This window comes from Notolepis coatsorum (assembly GCF_963971535.1).
Source record: "Notolepis coatsorum genome assembly, chromosome: 14".
Taxonomy (NCBI): domain Eukaryota; kingdom Metazoa; phylum Chordata; class Actinopteri; order Aulopiformes; family Paralepididae; genus Notolepis; species Notolepis coatsorum.
Genome location: NC_140178.1, coordinates 25,985,596 through 26,012,692, shown reverse-complemented (window position 1 = coordinate 26,012,692; position 27,097 = coordinate 25,985,596). Strand labels below are relative to the sequence as shown.

Sequence of the window (27,097 nt, the reverse complement as noted above, 5' to 3'; positions counted from 1 at the left end):
TATTATTAGTATTATTAGTATTATTAGTATTATTATTATTATTATTATTATTATTATTATTATTATTATTATTATTATTATTATTATTATTATTATTATTATTATTATTATTATTATTATTATTATTATTATTATTATTATTATTATTATTATTTATTATTATTATTATTATTATTATTATTATTATTATTATTATTATTATTATTATTATTATTATTATGTTCTATTATATTATTACTATTTCTATGATTATATTTGTTCCTGCCTGTACCTCCCCTCCCCCATACTGCTATGACACCTGAATTTCCCCAAGGGGATTAATAAAGGAACACCTGACTGGACACTCTAAACATTAGGGCGACATTGGTGGCTCAGGAGGTAGAGTGTTCGTCGGGTAATAAGAAGGTTCCCGGTTCGATTCCCGCTCTGTGAGCAAGACACACTTAACCCCTAATTGCTCCCGATGAGCAGGTTGGCACCTTGCATGGCTGCCTCTGCTGTCGGCGGGCGAGTGAATGGGTGAATGTGAGGAACAAAATTGCAAAGCAATTTGGATAAAAACGCTATATAAATGCACCATTTACCGTTTACCCTTTACCAAACAGGCACAAGAGAGGTTAGAGAGAGGGGGGAGGGAGGAAGCCAGACTAGGTGGAGGCCGACTATACTCTCTTAGTGTGCCATTGAAAGTTGGGACAATTAAAGTGTCCCATTGCTGATTTTAATTTTGGAGGCAAAGACAATGGAACGCTTTTATGATATTATTAAATTCCCGTTTATAGGTATCTCAGCATTACCTGAACATGAAAACGCACATCCCCGCGTGGCCAGTAAAACGATAGACTTTTAACACAACTTTGTTTTTACAACTTTGTCCCGTTGCGGCTGCAGATGATTTACGGTGCTCTTTATTGTTCACCAAGCAACGTGGCTCATAGCCCCTTACGTGACTGCGATCTGCAAGCCAGGGGCTTTTCGTATCCGCAGTCACTCTCAGCTATGCCGCCACCAGGCTCATATTAAGTACCAAGCGCTGAATTCTGAGCTGGGGGTGGGTCAAAAATATAATAAAAAAAATTAAAAATTAAATAAAACGGTGGGGTCTGGAAGCTCGGAGTTGCTAATAAACAGTTTAAATCATTGTTACAAAACGAGTGGTACTCACAGAGCGAACGTTGGCAAGATGGCGTCTTCTTCTTCTGCCGCTATTTGGCTGCCTGGTGCGCATGCGCTGTGACACCAACGGCGGAAATGGACGTTCGGTCTGTGAGTACCACTCATTTTGTAACAATGATTTAAACTGTTTATTAGCAACTCCGAGCTTCCAGACCCCACCGTAAAGCTGTGTTAAACCCATATTGTACGCTGGGTATCTTTGAAATTCATATCTGATATATTTTTGACCCACTCCCAGCTCAGAATTCAGCGCTTGGTACTTAATATGAGCCTGGTGGCGGCATAGCTGAGAGTGACTGCGGATACAAAAAGCCCCTGGCTTGCAGATCGCAGTCACGTAAGGGGCTATGTGGCTCAACGACAAGGAGGCTGTGGGATTTACACCCAATGAAAAATACATCTTTCCTTTTTTTATGTTGACTTGCCAGTGTCATCTAAATTAATAGTTAAATTGAACATTTTAATTGAAAAGAACTGTATCATTTACAATTATATTCCATTTCCTCAAATATGAATGTCCTGTTTTTTATGGGAACGAATCTTCCTTGGGGCCGGGCAGTGGGGGGGGGGGGGGGGGGGCAGCCGATATATATAACCCCAGTTCAGTTAACCCAAACAGTCCTCAGGAGTCGTGAGTCTCAACTGATCGCTGCAGATTGGGTGTTGGCACTGTGATAATCTTGTAGACAGTATGTTCATCAGAATTGCTCAAAATGTGTTACTTAGTGTGGGACGTTGCCCCTCCCTTGTAAAATGCAGTGTTGGGGAGTAATTTACTACAGTACATGTAGTTCAATGACTAGTTTAACCTCTTAAGCCCGGAGCCCTATTTTCTGAAAATACGCCTAAAATACATACCTAAGTAAATGGAATATTGCTCCACTTCTACAAGGTCCATTTGCATATTCTTGGTATCTAGGGACATCTATGGACCTCAGTGAATGTATTCCTAGTGTCAGAAATATTGTGTCTATTACTAGGCTTGCTTAAATTGTGATGAAACAAAGGAGAATATGAATTATGATTTTTCTTTGCATCTTTGACAGTGAATAACACCATGCTAATAATGACAGTACCTTCTTGCGATCATGTGTACAAAAAATCGAAGGAAATGAATAAAGGGAAGATGATTAAACAGAAGGTTTTGTAGATACAGTACTGAATTCTCCCATCCGGACCAATGCAATTTGAAATATTATTATAGAATATAGAATAGCAGGCTTATAAATTACCTTATTATAGCCAATTCGCACATTTATGGATTGTGCCAAATCTTATATTTCAAATGCCCGAGTTCAATTTGGATTTAGTATCACCAGGCGTGCATAAGAACAGATAATGAAATCGACTGTACAGTAGCTTTTTTATTTTTATCAGGGTGCAACCGTTTTTATTTATTTTTTTTAAAACTTTGACCAGTCCGCTGGTTCTTTTAGCGTTTATCGCTTTTTCTGGTCAAGCATGACCGACAGAAACAGGTTGAATGGGGTATAGATCGGGGGAAAGACACTCTGAGAAAATACGGCGAGTCCGGGAGTCGAACTCGTGTACCCCAGATCCGTGACGCGCACGGTTGTCCCCGACGCCGAAATAGCGTCCGAGGTACGTGGTGAGCTACTGGAGCTCCCCCCGTTTTTATTTTTTATCAACTTTTTCTCCCCCTTTTTTCTGTATTTTTCTCCCATCCCAATTTAGTCGTTATGCCAATTCCCTTCTTGGTCGTTGCGCGCTTTTTCCCCCTACTGTCGGTCTGGGGAGGGAGAAGACTACCACATGTCTTCCTCCGATACATGTGGAGTCAGCCAGCCATTTCTTTTCACCTGACAGCGAGGACTCTCACCGGGGGAGTGTAACGTGTGGGAGGATCACACTATCTCCGCCAGATCTGAACAGGCGCCCGACGACCACTGGTAGGGTTGGGCATCGTTTGGATTTGAACGATTCCGGTTCCGATTCCGATTCTCCATATCGATTCCTGTTCTGAACGATTCTCGATTCCGATTCTTTGAGGTGCAGGTCACAGCTTATTTCGCAGGAGTTTCTTTTTTTTTTTTTTTACGTTTTTTTCATACTATTCACATTTTCAGTTGACTTGATACAGTTTAATTTGTTTGCTGTACTGTAACTAGGGTATTAATTAACAAAGTAAAAAAAAAACTTCCAGAACCGGAAGTTAGGAACCGGTTCCTAATTAGAACCGGTTTTCGGTGCCCAACCCTACCGACCAGTAGGAGTCGCTGTTTACAATGACCAAGATACATACCCCACCGGGTTCCCACCCGCTAACACTGCCAATTGTGTTAGTAGGGACGACTGACCAAGCCGGAGGTATCGCTGACAGCTGGATTCGATCGCAGAGTCGCTGCGTTGGTAGGCGAGCGCTTAGTCCGCTGCGCTGCCAGGCCGCCCCAGGGTGCAACCGTTTTTAAACTAATTTCAAATCTAATGGTTGCTACATGCTAAAAATAGGGAAGAGAAACTAACTGCGCTTCAATCAATAACGTTAAGTGTTGTAGTTTATTATCCCGAATAATAAGAGATATTAAAAAAATGCATACAGAAGTAATTTGCTTGAAATCCCATAGAGGCTTTTGGGAAGTGTTGTTCGGAAAAATTCCAACGCTCATCGAAAGCTCTCGGTGTCCTCTACAATGGCCACAAAAAACTACAATTCCCGACGTTCAAATTTTCCAAAATGGTCGACTTTCGCGAACTAAACAAGACCAAAACAAAAATGAAAATCTATCTAATAACACTTTAAGCTATTGGTAAACTAACGTATTGATGATCATATACATTATAACTGCTGTTGTGACATGGTTATGATGTTTATACTTGAATACGTTTGAAAAATAAAACGCTACTTTTGTCAAACAGTCGGGCTTAAGAGGTTAACTACATTTTGCAGTAGTTTGGTATTAGTGTAACCACATTCAAATTTCATAGTTTAGGTTGTTAATAACAAACTACATATTTCCCTGGAAATGTTGCATTTTCCTGATTCCACCTCAACAACTGCTCCCAGTCCTCTCCTTAAAAAAACACCCTCAGGCTGCGTACGGTTTTGTCTGCCCTAGTCCCTAAATCAAACACACCCACACTTTCAGTTGCTCTGTGTAACTACATACGATTCCACACTCAGATTGTGATAATGCAATGTAGTTTTAGTTTGACAAATGCATTTCTTTTTAGAGTAGTTAGGATTTAGTTTAACTACTTTCATTATCGAGCTTACATTGAACTGTAAAGGTTTGAATTAATACATGCATTGTGAAGTAGCTACAGTTACCCCAACACTGGTCAAATAAATGTTTATTACAAGAGTTGTAAGCATTAGCTATGGTACAGTAGCTAGCTTACCTAGCTTGATTAGCCCAACACTCTATTGGCCAGAATATAAGGCTGCACTCTGATTATAACCTCACTTTTTCAAGATCAAATTGTGTTTTTATAAATAATAATAATAATAATAATAATTGTATCTCACCAGTTTCATGACTCGGTTTGTAGTAAAAGTTGTACACCAATTTCTAGCTTCTTTGTCACATTGCGGTTAATATTATTGTTAGATTAACGTTAAGGTATGTTAAGGTCAGGGTTAGGATTAAGGGCACATAATTACAGTTAGTTTCACACTCACCAATTTGTAGGAAATCCAATGAAAAGTCTGTGGCAACTGTTACTCGCCTAGCACAGTTTTAATGTTTATTTCAGTACTGTAGCCAAGTGCCATTTCAAGCAAACTGGAATTGGCAGAAAAGTTTTGTGTCCATATTTAGAATTCTACTATCACAAAGCTGTCTTTGATTACTGCAACTCACTGGGCCAATGATCACTGACAAACGCCAATGATCACTGACAAACCACCTCCTCTCCACTGACCACCACCTCATGATAATGGAACCGTTTGTGACTGAAAGCTGTCTGGAAATGTGCGATGCCCACATCTTGCCTCATTACCTTGTGTTTGCCACCCGACCGCATGACAAGACATTTTGAAAGAGCAGCTATCCAGCAGTGTGTGTGTGTGTGTGTGTGTGCGTGCGTGCGTGCGTGCGTGCGTGCGTGCGTGCGTGCGTGCGTGCGTGCGTGCGTGCGCGTGTGTGTGTACAGTCTGGTTCCACAGTCTGTTGAAAGATTGCCACAGTCTGCGCGCACCCGGCAGAACACTTTATTACACTTTATTTTACGCAGTCGACAGGAGCGGCGCTCTCATATTTCCCCCTCAAGGTCAAGCAGAGGCGTTCGCAAACAGAAAGAGATGAAAGAGAGAACAGGCTGCGGAGACCAAGACCAAAGCGCGGGAGAGGGCCAGTGTTGTTGGGCGTGGCGAGAGGAGACACGCGGCTCTAAGTGATGAAGTGGTCTTGCTCGGGCACTAAATAGAGTTTTTTGGGGCTTAAATTGAAATTACCTGTTTACAGCTGATATTAGCTGAGCAGACTGAGTGGTCTAAGCATAGATATATATCACTAGATGACTCACCCGCGCTGCTGGCCAACGGAGACCAACGTTGCCACATGGTGGCCATCTTGCGTGGGTTGGAGCACGCCCACTCATAACATGCATGTCTATGGTGCATGTACTTGCTAAATTTTCAAACGTTTGGTTTGTTAAAAACGTCAGAGATGTAGTTATCATACTGCATACTTATAATGGACTTTCATATGAAAAAAGAGAAAAATTCTTCCAAGCAATAATCACGATAATAACGTTTGTAATAAACCAAACCGTTTGTAAATCCGTCAAGATTTCAGCAAGTTAAGAGTATTTTTTGTTAGTGCAGATCATCACTTAAAGCAGTAGTCCACTCAAGCAAGATGGCCGCCGGTGAACTACGCGGGAGACTCCGCTTTGAGCCATCTAGTGTTTATATATATATATATCTATGGGACTAAGTACCTGTGTACAGTTTGTGATTAATCTTCCCATTTCTCCACCTCCAGGGTGAGGGCTCCACCTTCCTTCAGCTGGGCTCCTCCATCGAACAGCAGATCCACGGCATGTTCAAGGTGATGGAGGAGTACAACTGGGACAGCTTCGTGGTCATCACCAGCCTTTACCCCGGCTACGAGGCCTACGTGGACTACATCAAGTCCTTCACCGACACCAGCTACTTCCTGTGGGAGCTGCAGGACGTGCTCACCTTCGACATGACCGCCGACGGCCTGAACGACATCCGGGCGCGCCGGCTCCTGCAGCAGATCGACTCCCAGGTGCTGCTCGTCTACTGTTCGCACGAGGAGGCCGAGTACCTGTTTGCCATGGCGGACGAGGCCGGGCTGGTGGGGCCGGGCTACATATGGATCCTCCCCAGCCTGGCGGTGGGCAACCTGGAGGTGCTGCCGCCGGAGAGCTTCCCCGTGGGCATCATCAGCATCATCACGGACCGCTGGAGGATGAGCCTGAGGAAGAGGGTGCGGGACGGGGTGGCCATCGTGGTGAAGGGGGTGCAGAGCTTCCACAAGCAGAGAGGCTACATACCGGAGGGCCAGAGCGACTGTCACAACCCGGTCAGGCCCACCACCAATGACACTCTATTCAGGTGAGTGAGAGCGTTTTTTTTTCCTTCTTGTTATTCCCGATGTATCGTACGGTATGATAGAGAATGAGGGGAGACACGAGGGAAGAGAAGAGGGATGAGGAAACGCAGCGACGGTGTCATCATCCGCCTGAGATTCGAACCTGCGACATTGCAATTACATGGTGATTGCCTTAGCTTGGTGAACCTCCAGGACACCTCAGCGAGGACACGTTTCTGATGGGGTGTGGTGTCTGTGTGGGATGCGTGAATATTAAAGGCAACCAACTTGTGTTCAGCCTTTCGTTCAGCGTTTCTCTGATTGGCCACATGGCCACGTGACCGCGCGGCAGAGAGTTGCGCCGCCCGCGGCCGTCTTCCGTTGTAGAATTGTTTACATCAGGGTGAACGCTATTGTATTCGCAAATATGAGAGCCAGCAATACGCAGCTCCAGTTAACCTAATTTATACCGTAATGAATCATTAAAAAAATATACCGTTAACTGGAATATGTTGTTTCTTTACACATATGTTGGGATTATGTAATTGGTTTGTCATGACAAAACAATAAAAATCGCTACTTTACATCAGGGTGAACGCTGTTAGTAACGCTGCCACCACCCACTTCAATGACAGAGCTCTCATATTTGCGAATGCATAAACTATATCTTAAATTACGGCTATGTGTCTAATATGGCTGTCGCGAAGTCATTGATAGGCGACAGCCATATTAGACACATAATTTAAGATATAGTTTATGCATTCGCAAAATATGAGAGCTCTGTTATTGAAGGGCTTCAGCGTACAGTTCCACACTGATGTACAGTGACACCCAGAGTTTCTAGTTACAGTAGTGACGTGTGAATCGAGATAGTCCTAACAGTGTTTATAGTCCTAACAGTGTTTATTAGTAAGAGTCAGATAGTCCTAACAGTGTTTATTATTAAGAGTCAGATAGTCCTAACAGTGTTTATTATTAAGAGTCCTAACAGTGTTTATTATTAATTAACGTCATAATCCAAATACCAGATTTATTTTGCACCAGGGAACTTGAAGGTTCCTGCCGCGATCGCGGCAAAAGGGGGCGGGCTAGCGGCGTGGGGTCGTGGCCAATCAGAGAAAAGCTGAACACAAGTTGGTTGCCTTTAATATTCACGCGTGCGGGATAGGGATTACAATACCCTATCTCAAACCCTGCCCTCTTTTCTTGATCCTCCAATCACGACTGTCGCTTCCCTCTAGGATCAAGAAAAGCGGGCGGGGTTTGAGATAGGTCGGTTGAGAAGATTATGAGGTAACGACACAACAGTGGGCATGAACTGGCTTGAGTGCAGTCGACAGTTGTCATTTATTCATGACTTTCCATCTGTTTGGTGTTGTGGAGCACTGTTTACTGTCATTGTCACTCTCCAAAACCCCCATCCTCTGCCACATCTAGCGCTCAGAGTGGCCCCTCTCCACTGCAGACTGAGATAATTGGGTGAGGGGGGTTGAGGGAGGATGAAGACCGATTAAGTGTGGCCCTCGTCGCTCAGACCTGGACCAAAGAGAGCAATCTGGTGCCATCTGTGCCACGGAACATGGTGAAAATCCTATTTTGTAGGAGGACGTTTTTAATCAGTCGAAGGAAGGCTCGGGAGGAAACAGCTCCAGTGTCAGCATGTGGTAAAAAGAAACGGCCAAGGTCATTCTGCTGGAGGGGGGGTTGAGAGGCGATGGACAGGACACCAGGATACAGTGTGTGCGTGTGTATGTGCGCGCATGCATTTATGTAGAAACACGCGTGTGCTCTTGTGTGTGTGCATGTGTGCGTGCTGGTGGATGTGTGTCTAAGTGGGAGGGGCTCAATTTCAGGGCCAAAATCCTCCCACTGTATATAATCGGACACAGTTCCCTTCTATTAAAACATCAGCCTCCCCTCAGATCTCCTCGGAAGCAATTTTCTGTTCCGAGTCCGGCTCGCCGCGGGGGACAGAACTTTCCCCTTTTTGTAAAACTCAAGTCCTTCGTGAGGAGGGAAACTGCTGGGGAGTGTTATTTCAGACGTTGATATCACTGTTCAACCCCACTCTCTTTCCTCCCTTCACACCCCGGAGACATGACTGGAATAGTAACGGTCCAAGACAGAAACACAAGAGTCTGGGAGTTACAACAAAAGCACTCGATATTGCTCTCAGTCAGTCAGTTCATTGAATTCGGTTAAATTCAAAATGCTTTATCCGTCCCCCAAAGGGCAATTCAAGGCACGTATGTATGTTAGTCATCCTCCTAACATAACAGTACTCTTTTTCTCTCAAGTCGCAGTTCAAAGGAGCACATTCCTGTCTCCAGTCCTCTTAGTGGTCGCCAGTTGGTTCAACCTCATTCAATTAGGCCTCTTTGCAATGAGCTTTTGATAATGAGTCAATTTACTTGTTAATGAGATTATCACAGATTAGCAGATAAAAGGGGGCTTTTCACACGGACAGGCCTAATGGCTATTCTCTGCCCAGCGGGCCTTCATCACCTCTGCTGGAGTGAGAGCAGGCGAGAGAGAGAGCAGACTAATAAGGTCTAATAAGCAGAGATGTGTTGAAACAACAGAGGACGTGTGGTGCCTAGTTAAACACGTACACGTATGTCATGGACGTGTTAAAAAACAACACAACATGTACCTAAAGGGGCACTTTGCCAAAAAAAAACAATGCTGATCAATTTTGCACGTAATCTCACACATGTTCCAAAAACAGTTTTGCACACATTAATTTAGTTTGACAGTAATTGAGAGTAAGTGGGTTTGAATATGGCCACCAGTGATGTCAGCGGGGACATTGACTCCTCGTGTTGTGTGTTAACCCTTTCACTGCGACAATACAGAAGGTTAACCCTTTCACTACCACACAACAATGGGTTAACCCTTTCACAACCACACTACAGAAGGTTAACCCTATCACAACCACACTACAGAAGGTTAACCTGTAGTGTGGTAGTGAAAGGGTTAATTACAACAGGATGCAATGATGTAGATCAAACTAAATTAATGTGTCCACAGTTTGTGTTTGAGTTTTTGGACGTGTGTGAGATTATGTGCAAAATAAGTCAACATTGTGCCACTTTAAAGCATTGCAAGCCAGGAGCTCAACTGGGGGATAAATCGGATAACTTATTTTTTTCTAAAACTGTCCGCTCCAATTATCACTGAGCAATCAACGCTTATATTTAATATTTCCATCTCAACCGGGCAGATTATCTTGAATTTGCAAATCGGCCCATGTGATTACTTTCCATATCCATATCTAAATAACTTGTAAAACAATCAACTCAAGTATTTTCTTTCAAGTAACTCAGTAATAAGTCTGCATCAATTAAAGCTAAATACCGCACTAGTTTAGCTCTTACATTAGTTACAAATTATATAATATCTGCATTAGACAGGAAGCAATACTGTGCTGCCCTTTTTGTAGATCTGTCTAAAGCATTTGATACAGTGGATCATCCCTCGCTCCTACAGAGATGATCTAGTATTGGTTTGGATAGAAAGGCGATTGGTTTCAGAATGATTAGTTTGAGAGGCGCCAGTGTGCGAAGGCGGGAAACGCCCAGTCTGAAACATTCATATGAATGATATTGTCTCTTCATCGAATGGTTGTCAAGCCCATCTTTATGCTGATGACACTGTTGTGTATTGTATTGCTGGCTCTGTACAACTGCCCATTGAGAACTTACAACTTTCCTTCAATGCTCTTCAGGAAGCGCTTATCTTAAATTGGTACTTGGTACAGAAGTATTGATTATAACGGTTTGCATATATCCACTGTAAGTGGTTTTGAGAGAGTCACCGAGTTTAAATATCTTGGCATCTGGCTCGATGAGAAATTTACATTTAAATACCATTCCACTACTAGTCTGTCTCACACCAACGATCACACAGACACAGGAAATAAGATTTAACAGATTAAAATTTAAATGTATGCCGCGTTGCAACAGCCTGAACCAGGCAGCTTGTGGCCAGGTGCACTCCACAGGGGAGAGGACGGGGGAGGGGGGGGAGAGAGCGGGGACCTGTCGTTAGCTCTCGCCTCCAGGCCGGCGGCTTGGCCTCCGAAAGAGTGAGCGGTTTCCTGCTAGCGAGCCTCCTGATGGAGTGGCTTCCGGAAAAGGGGGAAGATCACTTCCAACCCGGTGGAGTCGGGGGTGGGGGGGGGGGTTGCTAAAGATAGGATGGGACAGAGACCCCGAGAGAGAGAGAAAAAACACGCATCCCGGGCCAATAGAGAATTACTGACCCCTCTCCGAGGCGATCGAGCTGTTCTCCAGGATCGTGGGTCTTGCTAGGAATTACCTGCACTTACCTCACGGCATTGTGACCTATAGTGAGAGTAATCATGACGAGTATGGAAAGGAATTCGTTGTATAAAGAGGATATAAAAAGCACTTAGCTTCTGGGTTTACACCTGGAAGAAATTAAATTAATGACAGGAGACGGGAAAAGTATTTGAAGGGGAAAGATGGCAACGGATGGTGAGCCGCCAGCGCCGGTACTGACCCATAGAGGAGCTGTTTGGTGGATAGTCGGTACTGACCCATAGAGGAGCTGTATGGTGGATAGTCGGTACTGACCCATAGAGGAGCTGTATGGTGGATAGTCAGTACTGACCCATAGAGGAGCTGTATGGTGGATAGTCGGTACTGACCCATAGAGGAGCTGTATGGTGGATAGTCGGTACTGACCCATAGAGGAGCTGTATGGTGGATAGTCGGTACTGACCCATAGAGGAGCTGTATGGTGGATAGTCGGTACTGACCCATAGAGGAGCTGTATGGTGGATAGTCGGTACTGACCCATAGAGGAGCTGTATGTGGATAGTCGGTACTGACCCATAGAGGAGCTGTATGGTAGATAGTCGGTACTGACCCATAGAGGAGCTGTTTGGTGGATAGTCAGTACTGACCCATAGAGGAGCTGTTTGGTGGATAGTCAGTACTGACCCATAGAGGAGCTGTTTGGTGGATAGTCAGTACTGACCCATAGAGGAGCTGTATGGTGGATAGTCGGTACTGACCCATAGAGGAGCTGTTTGGTGGATAGTCGGTACTGACCCATAGAGGAGCTGTATGGTGGATAGTCGGTACTGACCCATAGAGGAGCTGTTTGGTGGATAGTCGGTACTGACCCATAGAGGAGCTGTTTGGTGGATAGTCGGTACTGACCCATAGAGGAGCTGTATGGTGGATAGTCAGTACTGACCCATAGAGGAGCTGTTTGGTGGATAGTCGGTACTGACCCATAGAGGAGCTGTATGGTGGATAGTCGGTACTGACCCATAAGCCCAGCGTAGGAGCAGTTCTGCAGAACCAACGAGAGATAGAGAGAGACACGGCCGAGAGGTAGGAAGAGAGTGATGGTGTTCGTCAGTCGAGAGCTTCCTCACAGATTTCGTAGAAAAATAATTCATACAGACAATCTCGCAATACAGCAAGAAATTGGGTTATTTTATCAAAACAAAACCAGCTATTGGATTGTGGCAATGTCTTTCATAGAAACGCTGATCACTCTTAAACGTCTCTATCATTCTGCACTCAGATGCATTACTGGTGATAGATTATGGTGCTCGCCATTGCATCCTGTATGATAAACTGGGCTGGTCTTCTCTGGCAGAGACACGACATAAACATTTATATTACTGTTTATCTTTTTAAGGCCCTTACAATTACCACCTTATATCACAATGATGCTGGATTGGAATGATGGAGTGCCTCTGACTCGCTCAGATGAGTGACTCGCGGTCCTCCGCTGCACGTTCTGAACTTGGAGAGTCAGCCTTTTGTTTTAGCGCCTCAGCTTCTTGGAATGAGCTTCAACAAACACTAACAGTGGGGAGCGTCTGGGTGGCGCAGCGGTCTAAGAGCTCGTCACCGACGCGTGAGACACCGGTATCGAATCCGGCTGTCAGCGTTGCCTCCGGCTTGGGCCGGCCATCATACTGACTCAATTGGCAGAGTCAGCGGGAGGGGAGTCGATGGTTGGTAATCTGGTCGTTGTAAACAGCGACTCCTACAGGTCGGTCAGGGCGCCTGCACAGCAAGGACAGGAGATGTCGAGGGTAGTGTGAGCCTCCCACACGTTACACCTCACCAATGAGAGTCCGCGCTGGCAGGTGAAAAGAAGTGGCTGGCTGACTCTGCATTTATCGGAGGGGACATAGATTAGATTCTTCAACCCTCCCTACGACCGACCATGCAAGCAACGATCAAGACAGGGGAGGGGGGAATTGGCACGACTAAATTGGGATGGGAGAAAAACTGAAAAAAAATAAGGAGAAAAAGTGGATAAAAAAGAAGAAAAAAAAACTAACAGTGAATTTACCGCCAACTTCTGGATAATTTAAGAGCAGGTTTGCAAACCTCCCTGCGTCAGTATGTGACTAACTGATTCTAATAGATTTTTATCTGTGCTTTGTTTGTATTTTATGGTTTTTCATCAAAAGAAAATCATTGTGGCCTAACTTTATTGTTTTTAGTATGTTTCACTTTGCCTAATTTGATCTGCATTGGAAAATTAGGGCCCACCCTCAATTGCATTCCCGAGTGATAAATAAAGGTTGAATGGAAAAATTGCAACATCATTTTTAAGCCAGGTTGCTTTTGTTTAGTATTTTTGCTGCGACCGGCACCTATACATGGCACTCTATAGGTTGGTAAGGGCGGTCAGCCAGTTAGTTGGTCCACAAATGTCCCCATCCCTGGTGTTATTTAGTTTTTGTTTGTTTTTAGGGAACTGATAATAGATAGTAGGAGTGCCATAACATTTGAGATTTCACTTCTCCTGTCTGTCGACCTATCTTGAACCTGTTCGTCCGAGGGAAGCGAAACGTTGTGATTGGAGGATCAAGAAAAGGGGGCGTGGTTTATATCTGTTTTCACAGAGTGTTTTTCTTCTCTGATCCCCTCAGGCACATGTTGAACGTCACCTGGGAACACAACGACTTCTCCTTCAACAGCGAGGGCTACCTGGTGAACCCATCCATGGTCATCATCACACTGGACCGAGAGAGACAGTGGGACAAGGTACGTCTTCACCGCGTGGGCCGTGCGCCTCAGGAGACTCAGTTAAGACAGGAGGGAGGCTGACAGGCGATGGGGATGAAGGCAGAGGAGGAGAGACACCTGAGAGGGGTCAGGAGGGATTCAAACCTATAGGTCAGCAGGGCCACAGGTGGTTCCAGCGGAGCGGTCTTTATCACTACACAAGTGTGTGTGTATGTGTTTGTGCGTGAGCATGTGTTTGTGTGTGTGTTTGTTTGTGTGTGTGTGCGTGTGTACGTGTGTGTGCATGAGCATGTGTGTGTGTGTGCGTGAGCCTGTGTGTGTGTGTGTGATATCATGTGATTCATGATAAAAAAGCAAATAGTATTCAAATTTCTCACAAAAGGATTTTTAAACGTGTGATCAAACATGCAATTCTCCACACCTAAGCAGGTATCGTGATGTATATCGACCCCTCTGAGTATTGTTGTGATCATTTTCATCCCCCCATAATCACCAAGGGTTATCATTACCAGACGCACGCAACCCGAACACAAATCCTAGTATGAACCTGATGGGAGAGCTGTTCTCCAATTACCTTACAGCCGCGTTTCAATCAGCCCCTACCCTCGTTTCAATCGGCCCCTACCCTCGTTTCAATCGGCCCCTACCCTCGTTTCAATCGGCCCCTACCCTCGTTTCAATCGGCCCCTACCCTCGTTTCAATCGGCCCCTACCCTCGTTTCAATCGGCCCCTACCCTCGTTTCAATCGGCCCCTACCCTCGTTTCAATCGGCCCCTACCCTCGTTTCAATCGGCCCCTACCCTCGTTTCAATCGGCCCCTACCCTCGTTTCAATCGGCCCCTACCCTCGTTTCAATCGGCCCCTACCCTCGTTTCAATCGGCCCCTACCCTCGTTTCAATCGGTCCCTACCCTTGTTTCAATCGGTCCTTTGCACATGGAAAGCAGGGTGATTTCACACATCGTTGGTCAGTTTGTAAAGTAAGTAAGTAAGTAGGTCGAAGCGGCTGTACAACGTGGGAGTCTGCCCCCCTTTCAATGCGCTAGAACAGGGAGATGGATTGCAGGGGTGGAGCGCCACACCTACCGTCACTGTCAGCTAGTTACTCAAGCTCAGCTGCCCAAGCTATGATACATGTACTCATCCGCTTAGTGGGTGGTGCCCCGGGTATCGGACCCAGAACCTTCTGAATCAAAGATGAGCGATCTACCGACTGAGATACCCAAGATAGAATACAGTCAAACTGAGTTGCACTGATACCTCTGGGTATCTATATCTATGTGATGAAAGAACCTCCTCTCAGATTATCAGATACAGACACACTCGTGGGCACCTACCATTGGCCATAACCCTTTGTCCAAAAATAGCCCCTTGTCATTGTGGGACATGGGGCTATTTAACGTATAACATACTGTATAGCCTATAATGTATGGCGTATATCATGCCAGTTAGGGTACCTTGTGTATACTGCACCTGTGTATTCTGTTTACTTTACTTTAATCATCGTATATATTCAGATTCTAATTCTTTATTGCCCATATTTATTGTAATGTATAATGTAGTGTTTTATTTATTTTCTCATATTTTTTTATATTCAGATAAAATTGTTGTGCCTATATTTATGTCTTTCTTCTATTACCCTGCACATACCTGTACATCTCCTCCCCCATGCTGCTATGACGCCCGACTTTCCCCAAGGCCGGGGATCAATAAAGGAATATCTTATCTTGGGATCCGACCAATGTCCCCACAAGGCCAGAAAAAATATAGGGAAACCAGGATGCACACACCAGTGATGGGAATAACGGCGTTATAAATTCAGATTCAGATTCAGATTACTTTATTCACCATATTGTATATACAAATGGAATGTGATTTGACATTACAGTGCATGATTTTTTTCTTCACAAATAGGAATAATATAATAATAAATAAGTGCAAAACAGGACAGAACAGTGAGACAACAATAAGACAGTAAAAGTGCAGTGGTTGGGGACATGGATACAGTGCAACACAGTTCAAGTCCAGAGGTCCAGCCCTAGCAGCTCGCCATAGAGGGGGGAGGGGAGCAGGGGGACACCTGACTAGTTTACCAGGCGAGCTGCTGAGGGGAAGAAACTGAGTCTATGGCGGGACTTTAATGTCTTGGGCAGCCGTAGCCGCCTGCCGTGGGGGAGCATGTTGAAGAGGTTATGACCCGGGTGGGCAGGGTCTGCCATGATCTTCCTCGTCCTCCTCAAGGCCCTGGTGGAATGTAGGGACTCGAGGGACGGAAGGGGGCAGCCGATCACCCTCTCCGCCGAGCGTATCACCCGCTGCAGCTTGGCCTTGTCCCTGACCGTGGCTGCAGGGAACCAGGTGATGATGGAGAGGGTGAGGATGGACTGGATGATGGGGGTGTAAAACTGGACCATCATAGTCCTCGGCAGCCTGAACTTCATCAGCTGACGTAGGAAGAACATCCTCTTCTGGGCCTTTTTGTTGAGAGCGATGGTGTTCAGCTCCCATTTTAGGTCCCGGGAGAGTGTCATGCCGAGGAAGCGGCAGGACTCCACAAAGACCACCGGAGTGCCTCCCAGAATGATCGGGGTGGGGGGGGGCTGCCTTCCACCTGAAGTCCACTACCATCTCCACTGTTTTCTGGGTGTTGAGGTCCAGGTTGTTGCAGCTGCACCAGCTCTGCAGCCTCTCGATCTCCCTCCTGTAGGCAGACTCATCCCCCCTGAATATGAGACCCACCAGGGTGGTATCGTCCGCAAACTTCAGGAGTTTGACCGAGGGGTGCAGAGAGACGCAGCTGTTGGTGTACAGGGAGAAAAGTAGTGGGGACAGAACGCAGCCCTGTGGGGAGCCAGTACTGATGGACTTGGGATCGGAGATGTTGATTCCCAACTTCACCCGCTGTGACCTGTTAGTCAGGAAGTCCGTAATCCACCTGCAGGTAGAGTCCGGTACCTGCAGCAGGGACATCTGATGCTCCAGGATGTGCGGGAGGATGGTGTTGAATGCCGAGCTGAAGTCCACCAACAGAATCCTGGCGTAGAGGGTCTGTGGTGGACTTCAGGTGGGCCAGGACAAGGCGCTCAAAGACCTTCATGACCACAGACGTCAGGGCGACCAGTCTGTAGTCATTAAGGAATGTGACCTTGGCCTTCTTAGGGACGGGGATGATGGTCAAGGCCTTAAAACACACTGGGACCTGACACAGCTCTAGTGAGGTGTTAAAAATTTTAGTAAACACTGGGGACAGCTGGTCGGCGCAGTGCTTCAAGGTGGCAGGTGAAATAGAGTCAGGACCGGCTGCCTTCCGGGGGTTTTGGCTCTTGAACAGGCGGTTCACCTCTCTTTCTGTGACAGAGAGGGAGGGGGGGAGGGGTGGCGGGAGAGGGGAAGGGGAAGGGGGGTGGGGGGGGGGGGAGGAGGGCGTGGTAGGGGAGACAGGGTTACCACTGGGGACCGGGGGGGGGGGGGGGGGGGATTGTGGTCTGGGGGTGTGAGGAAAGGGGGCCGGGGGTTCCTTGTCAAACCTGCAGTAGAACTCATTTAGCTCATTAGCAAGGAGAAGGTTGTCAGACGTCTGTGGGGATTTTGGTTTGTAATTAGTGATGGTTTTGAGGCCTTTCCAGACAACGTTACTAACGGCGTTACTTTTTTCAGTAACGGATTACTCTTCCAATCTTAATAACGGTGTTACCGTTACTGCGTTACTATGATTGAAGCAGTTTTTTTCATCAGACCAACTAGATCTCTGAGCCGAGAGGCAATACTGTTCTTCCTTGGTTAGTGGGCAGTGCGCGAGACAAGCGCATACATGCTGACGATTGGCTGAGGTTAAGTGCAATTTCATGGTAAGCCAATCAGAGGTAGAGTTGGGCCGGTGTTCGAAAGCATGCATAGTCAGACACACAACGAAAACACAAGCGAGTCAGTCAACGAGAGACCGCGGTCCGTGGGTCTGTGTACGTTTTGATAGTTTGTTTGGCGAGCCCAAATAATCCAAAAGGAATCCAACGAACAACACAAGCGAGTCAGTCAACGAGAGATGGGTCCATGAGCGTTTTTTGTTCGCTCTTGTGTTTGTTGTGTTGCAGCGCAGGGCACTACAGTAGTGGAGGCTCTACTGCTGACAGCCTTATCAACATAGTGCTGCACTTCCTGGTTTAATAGCACCGTCTTCAGGTGCTCAGAGAGAGAGAGAGAGATAGAGAACTAGAGAGATACAGAAAGAGACACACACGACACATCTGTTTTTTTGTTTTATTTGTACTACAAAGAGTGCATATCTGTCATGATTAGATTAGATGATTAGATTAGATTCTTATATCTGTATGTTGTGTATGTCATAAATGTCATTATGAATTGAAAATGGGCGACCCTGTTGTAAACAAGATGACAGTCTTTCTCTGGTCTGCATCCCCTTAACAATTGTGTGTATTGAGCTGTACTGTACAGTACCCATTCTGCAATCTGTTCATTAAAATGTTCAATCAATCAGTATATATTTGTTATTTATTTTTGGTATAGTGCTTAACAAGCATAATTTAATGTTGCCAGGTTGTAGCCTGTTGAGGGGCAATACATATCAAAAGTTCCAAAACATCTATTGTGTTTGTATTTGTATGATTTGATTGTTCAGGTCTGGTCAATTTTAGCATGGTGTTAAAAATTTTTAACACATTTGGTTCATTACAATTTACTCAAGCTTAGTAACAGACACAGTATTTCTGACACTGGGAATACATTCCCTGAGATCCATCTACCCTAGAATCAGATACCAAGAACCATACCATTAAAAAAAAAATCTGTAAATGTTTATTCTACGTTCTTATGGAATGAATGAGATTACATTTATTTATTTTATTACATTTTTAATAAATAAACTGACAGCCCTAATTATAATATCTACCTACATGGCTTTTGATTGGAGGCTAGTCTCACTTTGTCCCACAGCAACATAAAAATTGTTTAGATTTGTGTACGTTGTTTATGTAAAAAATTTACTTGAAAGTAACGCAATAGTTACTTTTTGAAGTAACTAGTTACTTTTATAATTTGTAACTAAGTAAGTAATTTAGTAACTTTTTGGAAGAAGTAACTAGTAACTGTAACTAGTTACTTTTTTAAAGTAACTTGCCCAACACTGGCACACACAGACACATCCATCCACACACTTTTGACAGGTGTGTTCCTGGGATGCTACAATATGCTGCCTCAAAACCCTGAGCTCACTGTGACCTGATAAAGTCAAGCTAATCGTCGGGGGCCCCGAGTGTGGACTCTGGGGACCGGCATCTCGGCCCCTTGAGTCGAGGCTGTTCAGTTAAACCTCATTTTGAGGTAAACAGCTGCAGGCATTTAAAAGCTAATTGCGTAGTATTGATGTTTTCTGAAGGATTGTTCCTATTAACTTCCGATATGTTATGGGGGCTCTGGGCTATAGCTCTGTAATTGGAGGCTGTACTGTATAGTACTGTAGGCTCTCAGGTGTTTTAGCAGTCGGGGGAGACAGGGAGCAGGTCGGATATGGATCACTAAATCAATTGTGTTTGTGTGTGTGTGTGTGTGTGTGTGTGTGTGTGTGTGTGTGTGTGTGTGTGTGTGTGTGTGTGTGTGTGTGTGTGTGTGTGTGTGTGTGTGTGTGTGTGTGTGTGTGTGTGTGTGTGTGTGTGTGTGTGTAGGTGTGTGTGTGTGTGTGTAGGTGTGTGTGTGTGTGTGTGTGTGTGTGTGTGTGTGTGTGTGTGTGTGTGTGTGTGTGTGTGTGTGTGTGTGTGTGTGTGTGTGTGATTACCAGCTAAGGTATTGTCACTCCATTATAATTCACATGCAGTAGCATAACATTATGCTAGGGATAATCAGTGAGCAGGTGTGCGCTAAACGGTATCAAGGCATGACGTGGAGGTCGAAGAACCCCCCCGACGCCTCCGCGGGGTGCCTTAAAACCGTCTAACACACACCTACAAGTTGACTATCCGGCTTATGACATGGTTATTTAAATATATACAATATAAAATAAAATAAATACTAACCTTCATACTGTCTTTTACTATTATACACTTTGCTACAAAGGACTTTACCTTGCCTATATTACTACCTACTATGCACTCAAGACTGTAGCACTCAAGTTCGACTCTGTTTGGCGAACAATCTTACCCTCAGCTGCCAGAGTTACAGAACGTGTAAATTGCTTTGGATAAAAGCGTCAGGTAAATTACTAAATGTAAATGTATGAAGCAAGAGCTTACAGTTATGATAAGGAATAATTCTAATCTGTCATTGTATTCTCCAAATAGATTGAAAGAAATGTTAAAATCCGCCGTTTTACTTCCAGGCAGTTAATAACGAGAAAAGCTACACACACACCTGCCGGCCAATCAGAAAAGAGTATTCACCTACTGTAGACCAAAGACAAATCTGTTTGCGACCCTGGGATTTGGGTGGTTGGTCAGCCGAGCTGTCACTCTGCACTATTGGTCGCGCCAGCCGCAGGTTGACAAAGTCGAGAGTGCGCAGGCTGACCTGGGAAGGCTATAAGAGGGTGGAGCACCTGGGGTGCGGCCTCTTGGGGCATGGGAATGTGTAGACATGAGTCACTTATACTGCAACCTATATGAAAACCGTTGTAATAAAGCAGTGAACTGAGAACTATCAACCTGCCTCGAGAGTCGTCAACAATGTGGTGCAAAAAGCAAGCAACGTTACAATATGTTTCACTTTGTATTTTATTGTCTAATGTGATCTCAGCTGCATTGAAAAAGAGAACACAATTTTAAGCCAGATTTTACATTTGAATTTTTGCGACCAGCAGCTCTAAAGGGCACTCTTTAGGTCGATCAGTTGTTTGGTTGGTTAGTTGGTTGGTCCACAAAATTCACACCTGGCGGCCAATCAGAAAAGAGTATTCACCCAGACCATGGTATGAATTAAAAACATTGTATTGAAATGGGGTGGATGTCCGTGGTCATTTGCATAATTAAACCAATCATATGCAACTCACAAAGCTGCTGTTGTAATTAAAAGCTATTTGAAATTCTAGAACCGTTTCTTCCCTCCAGCCTTCCGGCTCAGGTGCTTTCTATTTATTTCTATCTTGAGAGAGAGAAAGAGAACTCTGCTCCTCAGGTTCTGTCTGTGCTTTTGTCTTGCAAACCTTGTCTTAAAGGTTAACGGCGTAGCGCAGTGTTTGCCCCCTCGGCATGACCTCTTTATAGCTTTTTCTCTTTCTTACAGATCAGCTTAACGCTCTTCCTCCCCTTGTAAACAAAGAGAAAGAGGAAAGCGTGTCCTTTGTCGTAAACAAAAGGGTTATGTTCCGGCGAGGGCGTGTTCTTGCTTTGCCCTCTTGTCTTTGAACTCTGAGAGTGCTGAGAATCAATCACGGCTTTTGACCGCCTTTGTCTGCGGTACCTTCCGGCTGCTCTTTCCTCTATGTTCAACCGACTAATTGCACCCGTCCTGGGCATGGAAACCCTGCGCGCTAGCGGTCTCCGGCTAATTTATTGGTGTGTTAAATCACCACAGTGCTCTTTTCAAATACGCTCCGTCTTGATGGTCGTTGGCCGCCATACTTTGCAATTGCCTGACAGTCACCGTCCAGCTACTATCATCCACCACCACCACCACCACCCCCCACTGCCCATTACTGTACCTCTTTAAAAGTCAAGGTAACTTGGAACGGTGGAGAGAGGACATGGAGACATAGAAAATAGGCAATATCGTATATCGTGATGACTGCCACATAGAAGAAGCTCTGGAGGCGGGACGCGTTCCTGCCAGCACTCCGCTATCTGGCGGTGTGATATACGGACCTGAGAAAACCTGGTTTTCCTGACTGTATATCTCCGGCAGAACCCCCTGAAATGATGGTGGTACTGGCTGAAAGTTTATTTCGGAACTGAAATAAAAAAACCTACACTGTTGAATATTTAATCTACACAGCCTTGGATTGTAGATGTATGCTCCTGGAGTGACATGTGATTTCCCTGTTGCCAGATTCAGATTCAGTTGCCTTTATTGTCAGGTCATTCCGCAAAAAAATTGTGATGTTGTGTGATGTGCAATGAGGGGGGGGGGGGGGGGGGTCAATGGGCTCTGTTGACGAGTCTGATGGTTTGGGGGGAAAACTGGTTGGTTGCCAGTGCAGAACAGAGGCGTTTGGTTTCAATATTCACAGAACCTAGAGCCTTCTACCAGGCATGTCAAAAGAGTAGTTAACAACATGCAGTCCAATTACTAGTTTAACACTAGCACAGCCATGGAGAAAATGCCACTAATTCCCGCCAGGAACGGGTCAGATGAACGACAGCTTATATGAGAAATATGAGAAAAATAAACAGTGTAAACTATATAATTACCTCTGAATATAAAAATATGAGGTTTACCACAATGAAATGTAGGTTTGAGTGACATAAAACATTTTTTTTAAAGAAATAAAAAAATATATATTATAATATTTTATTTATTTATTTTGGATAGAAGAGCCACACATTGACGGGCAAAGAGCCACATTCGGCTCGCGAGCCACGGGTTGGCCAACCCTGCGCTAGATGCTCGCAAAGTGTTGTTACTTTCGTCTGTTCCAACGGCCCATATGTGGAATAACGTTCTAATTACATTTTCCTGAAGTCATTTTGAAATTTCAGAAACCGTGCCAGATGAAACGGGTACTTTTAGGAAAAGTCATTGAGTGACAGAGCTGGAGCTCGACCGAGTGACGAGGATACATTTATTGAAAATGCCTAGGGGTCATGATTTGACCCCTTGTCGGCTGTGCTAGTGTTAACGCAAATTTCACAGTAGTTGGGTGGTACAGTCATTTAACCACGTTCAAATCTGGGGTCATGTAGTTTGGGTAGTTTTGCATTTTCCTGATTCTTCCCTGTTCCCTCTTGAGGGTTTGTACGCCTAAGTAATACTATTCCATAAATCAAGTATACTACTATAGTAGTTGTAGTTGACAGCTAAATGACAGAAAGCTAAATGACTGTAGTTTCACAAACTAAACTTTTACAAAAGTAATTAAGATTCAGTTTATACAACTATACTTTTCATTGTGAAGTAGCTAGTAGTTTCCCCAAAACTGTCAAAGACCATTCATTATAAGTCTGTCACTATAACGTTTACCCCCTAAATTGCCAATCAGGGATAGATGGAAACACAGCATTTGTTTATTTCGGAGTGTTTATACTGAGTGGTTTCAGAGCCGTAACAATGGACCAGTGTGAGGAGCTTAGCGGCAGATACTGACCAGCCACGGGGACACAGTGGGTTTCAGCCCGGCGTGTTTTGATGAGATTTGAAATTCTGATCCATTTTACAAGAGCCATAAGTTGGGAGAAAATGGCAACAAGAGGATTTATCAATAGGCCGCCAATAGACTGGAATACATCTAATGTCCCGAGAGGAAGAGGATATTCAAATACTGTTCTTTCTTTCTTTTCTTTCTTTCTTTCTTTCTTCTTTCTTTCTTTCTTTCTTTCTTTCTTTTCTTTCTTTCTTTCTTTCTTTCTTTCTTTCTTTCTTTCTTTCTTTCTTTCTTTCTTTCTTTTCTTTCTTTCTTTCTTTCTTTCTTCTTCTTTTTCTTTCTTTCTTTCTTTCTTCTTTCTTTCTTTCTTTCTTTTCTTTCTTTCTTCTTCTTTCTTTCTTTCTTTTTCTTCTTTCTTTCTTATCTTCTTTCTTTCTTTCTTTCTTTTCTTTTCTTTCTTTCTTTCTTTCTGGTCTGTCTGTCTACCTCTCTCTCTCTGTCTGTCTGTCTGTCTGTCTGTCTGTCTGTCTGTCTGTCTGTCTGTCTGTCTGTCTGTCTGTCTGTCTGTCTGTCTGTCTGTCTGTCTGTCTGTCTGTCTGTCTGTCTGTCTGTCTGTCTGTCTCTCTGTCTGTCTGTCTGTCTGTCTGTCTTTCTTTCTTTCTTTCTTTCTTTCTTTCTTTCTTTCTTTCTTTCTTTCTTTCTTTCTTTCTTTCTTTCCTTTCTTTCTTTCTTTCTTTCTTTCTTTCTTTCTTTCTTTCTTTTCTTTCTTTCTTTCTTTCTTTCTTTCTTTCTTTCTTTCTTTTCTTTCTTTCTTTCTTTCTTTCTTTCTTTCTTTCTTTCTTTCTTTCTTTCGTTCTTTCTTCTCCAATGTGACAGTAATGACTTGTTTGATAAGATAGTCTTTATTGACGCTGCTTCTTGCCTAAGCACTACAGACTAAGGTGAGGCGAAAGATATTTGTTTAGAGTGTCACAACAAATGACATTGATTTAGCACACTGAGCAACGTGACAAAAGAAGCCACCCGACTCCTCCTGCAGAGTCATGTCTCACCTCGACTATCGCATTGCACAACAGGCTCGTCGTCTTGCGCCACCAAGGGCACGGAACGCACCGTCTGATCTCCAACTTCAACCAAAGTCAGCTCACGTCACCCCACTTCTCAGAGAGCTGCGCTGCCTTCCAATTGCTGCATGAATCCGCTTCAACCCCCTACGCTCTGGATCTTCTAACTACACACCCTCAAGACCTCTACGCTCTGCTTCATCTACCTACACACCCTCAAGACCCCTACGCTCTGCATCTTCTAACTACACACCCCTCAAGACCCCTACGCTCTGCATCATCTACCTACACACCCTCAAGACCTCTACGCTCTGCATCTTCTAACTACACACCCTCAAGACCCCTACGCTCTGCATCTTCTAACTACACACCTTCAGGATCCCTACGCTCTGTACTGTATCTTCCAGCTGCCTGAGACCCATCCTCTTCGGGCTCCTGGGGGTCATCGATAAGGAAGCAGGCTATTCTCTGTTCTGGCTCCAAGGTGGTGCAACTTACTTCCCACCACAGCTGAATCCCGCCCAATCTTCCGCCGTTAACTAAAAAACACACTTTTGAATAAAAAAAAAGAAAAGAAAACGTCTTACTGTCCTACTATGTCTATACTAATATCTACTATGCTACTCTGTCTATTCTACTATGTACTATGCTACTCTGTCTATCAGTGTTGTAGTCGAGTCACTAATCTCAAGTCCGAGTCGAGTCTCGAGTCCCCAGTGTTCAAGTCCGAGTCCAAGTCTGAGTCACCAAAGAAGAGCCAGAGTCGAGTCCGAGTCGAGTCCCCATTACCCTAGTCTGAGTCCGAGTCCAAGTCATCAAGGTTGAGTCCACTCCACTCTGGCAGTCAAAGAGCGGACATACAAATAAAAAAGGTCGACATTAAAAATAAATTACACAGCGGTCACCATTTCAATGGGAGTTTAATCAGTTTATTTACTTTGTGACACAATAGCCAAACAAATGCACTAGCCATCAATATCTTATGCAAATGATTAGGACCTATTACAAAAGAAAATGAATGGATTTATCAATTAAACAAGTCCAAGTCCTTGTCTGCACCTTCCGAGTCCGAATGCAGTCAATGCTCGAGTCCAGGTCTAAGTCTGAGTCATCAGTGCTCAAGTCCAAGTCGAGTCCTGAAAAAATCACTTGAGTCAGAGTCCCTCATTTATCAACGTTGCGTACGCACAGATATGTGCGTAAACCCTGCGTACGATCATTTCTAAGCAAAGTGTGGGACTTATCAAATTGAACTTGTGCTTGACTTTGTGCGTATATCTACGCACAGCTCGGAGCATGCGTACCTGGGCGCCCGGTGGTAGAATTATTGCAGTCTGCAACGCGGAAATAAGCTTCCGCGCATTACTTCCAACACTGCCGTGTTCAACTTCTGTATGACCCGTAATTCATTATAGTTCATTGTAAAATAGCGACAGTAGTGTAATTATAACAGGCTCACGCGTGAACAAGAGGTAGGCCTGCTTGTTTGGCACGGGGGGCAGACGCAGAACACCCACCTCCAAACGCGATTAAATATTGTTTTCAAATAAAAAGCGACATACTATTATTTTGTGTCATGTTTCCAAATAAGATTGGCACAACGAAATGCTTTCTACTTCAATTTGTTGGTTAGAATAGATACCTCCGTTGAAACTTCACTGAGACTAAAAGTAAAAGACAGTAATTTTTTTTTGTGAGCACAGACGTGATAATAATAATAATAACAATAATAATAATAGCTTAATTTTATATAGCGCCTTTCAAGAGACCCAATGGTCTTATTTATGGGCAGTACTCGGAAGGATGGGGTTAGGAAACGGATTCATTAATATGATAAAAGTACTATACAAAGACCCATCGGCCATGATTATAACAGGTAAATTCACCTCCATACTCTTTCCTGTCCAGACAGGGTTGTCATCTTAGTCCCAGACTATTTGCTCTATCCTTAGAGCCTTTAGCAGAGTATATAAGACAGTCCCAATCCATAGAGCCAATCTCAATTAAGGGCACACAGCATCATATTAGTTTATATGCGGACAACGTAATATTGTTCATGCAAAACCCTACCACCTCACTGCCTCATCTTCTCAAGCTGATTGATAATTTTGGCAATCTATCGGGATTTAGGATAAACTGGCCAAAGTCGGCCTTCCTTCCACTTAATGTCTCTGCGAAGGCTACATTCCTTCCAGAAAATATACCAATGGTAGAACACTTTAGATGTCTTGGAGTTGAAATATTCCCTACTATATGCCAAACGGTGAAGTATAATTATACAAGACTCCAAGATAGGATCACAAATGACTTTGACAGGTGGTCAAAACTTAAAAACTCAGTACAGGCCTAAGTATCAATAGTTAAGATGGATGTTTTACCTAGAATCAACTTCTTTAGCTCAATCTTACCGTTACCCCCCCCCCCCCCCCCCCCCCCCCCCCTGCTGGTTACTGGAAAAAATTACACTCCACCGCATATAAATTTATTTGGAACAACAAACCTCCACGAATAAAAAGATCCACCGCACAGAGAAACAAAGCCGACGGAGGTTTAGCATTTCCAGACTTCAACCACTATTTTAAAGCGTTCTCTTTAAGACCACTGATCACCTGGTTTGATTCTCAAGCATCTGTATCCTGGAGAACATTAGAAGAAAACATAGTGGCACCACATAGACTGCAGGATATAGTATACACCAAATTATCAATTAAGCAATGCGACTTGAAATTTGGCCCTCTTATTACACATGTGATTCGGATATGGCGTGACACACAGAAAAAAATTACTAACCAACATAAATGGCATAGCCATTCTCCCCTATTCAATAACAATGCACTCCTTATTGCACAACGACCTATCAGATATCCCAAATGGGAAAAGCAGGGCATACATACATTGGGAGATATCTTCAACGAACGGGGTTTCTGTAGCTATCAAGATATTCATAACAAATTTAACCTCACCAGCTCCACTTATTATTTCTATATACAGTTATTAGCAAATTTGAAGGCTCATGGAGTCCCATTAAAGATACCACTTGAGCACCACAGATATCACAAATTCTTT

The 27,097-nt window shown here is 44.2% G+C and overlaps 1 protein-coding gene across 1 annotated transcript in view; it reads left to right on the top strand.

The window, feature by feature from the left end:
* Positions 1 to 27,097, top strand: part of grin2ca (glutamate receptor, ionotropic, N-methyl D-aspartate 2Ca) — a gene marked incomplete at both ends in the record, with an annotated part of 105,332 nt that overhangs the window by 30,405 nt on the left and 47,830 nt on the right. The window contains 2 exon segments of the mRNA XM_084329496.1: positions 6,123 to 6,721; positions 13,630 to 13,744. Coding sequence (XP_084185622.1) covers positions 6,123 to 6,721; positions 13,630 to 13,744 — 714 coding nt within the window.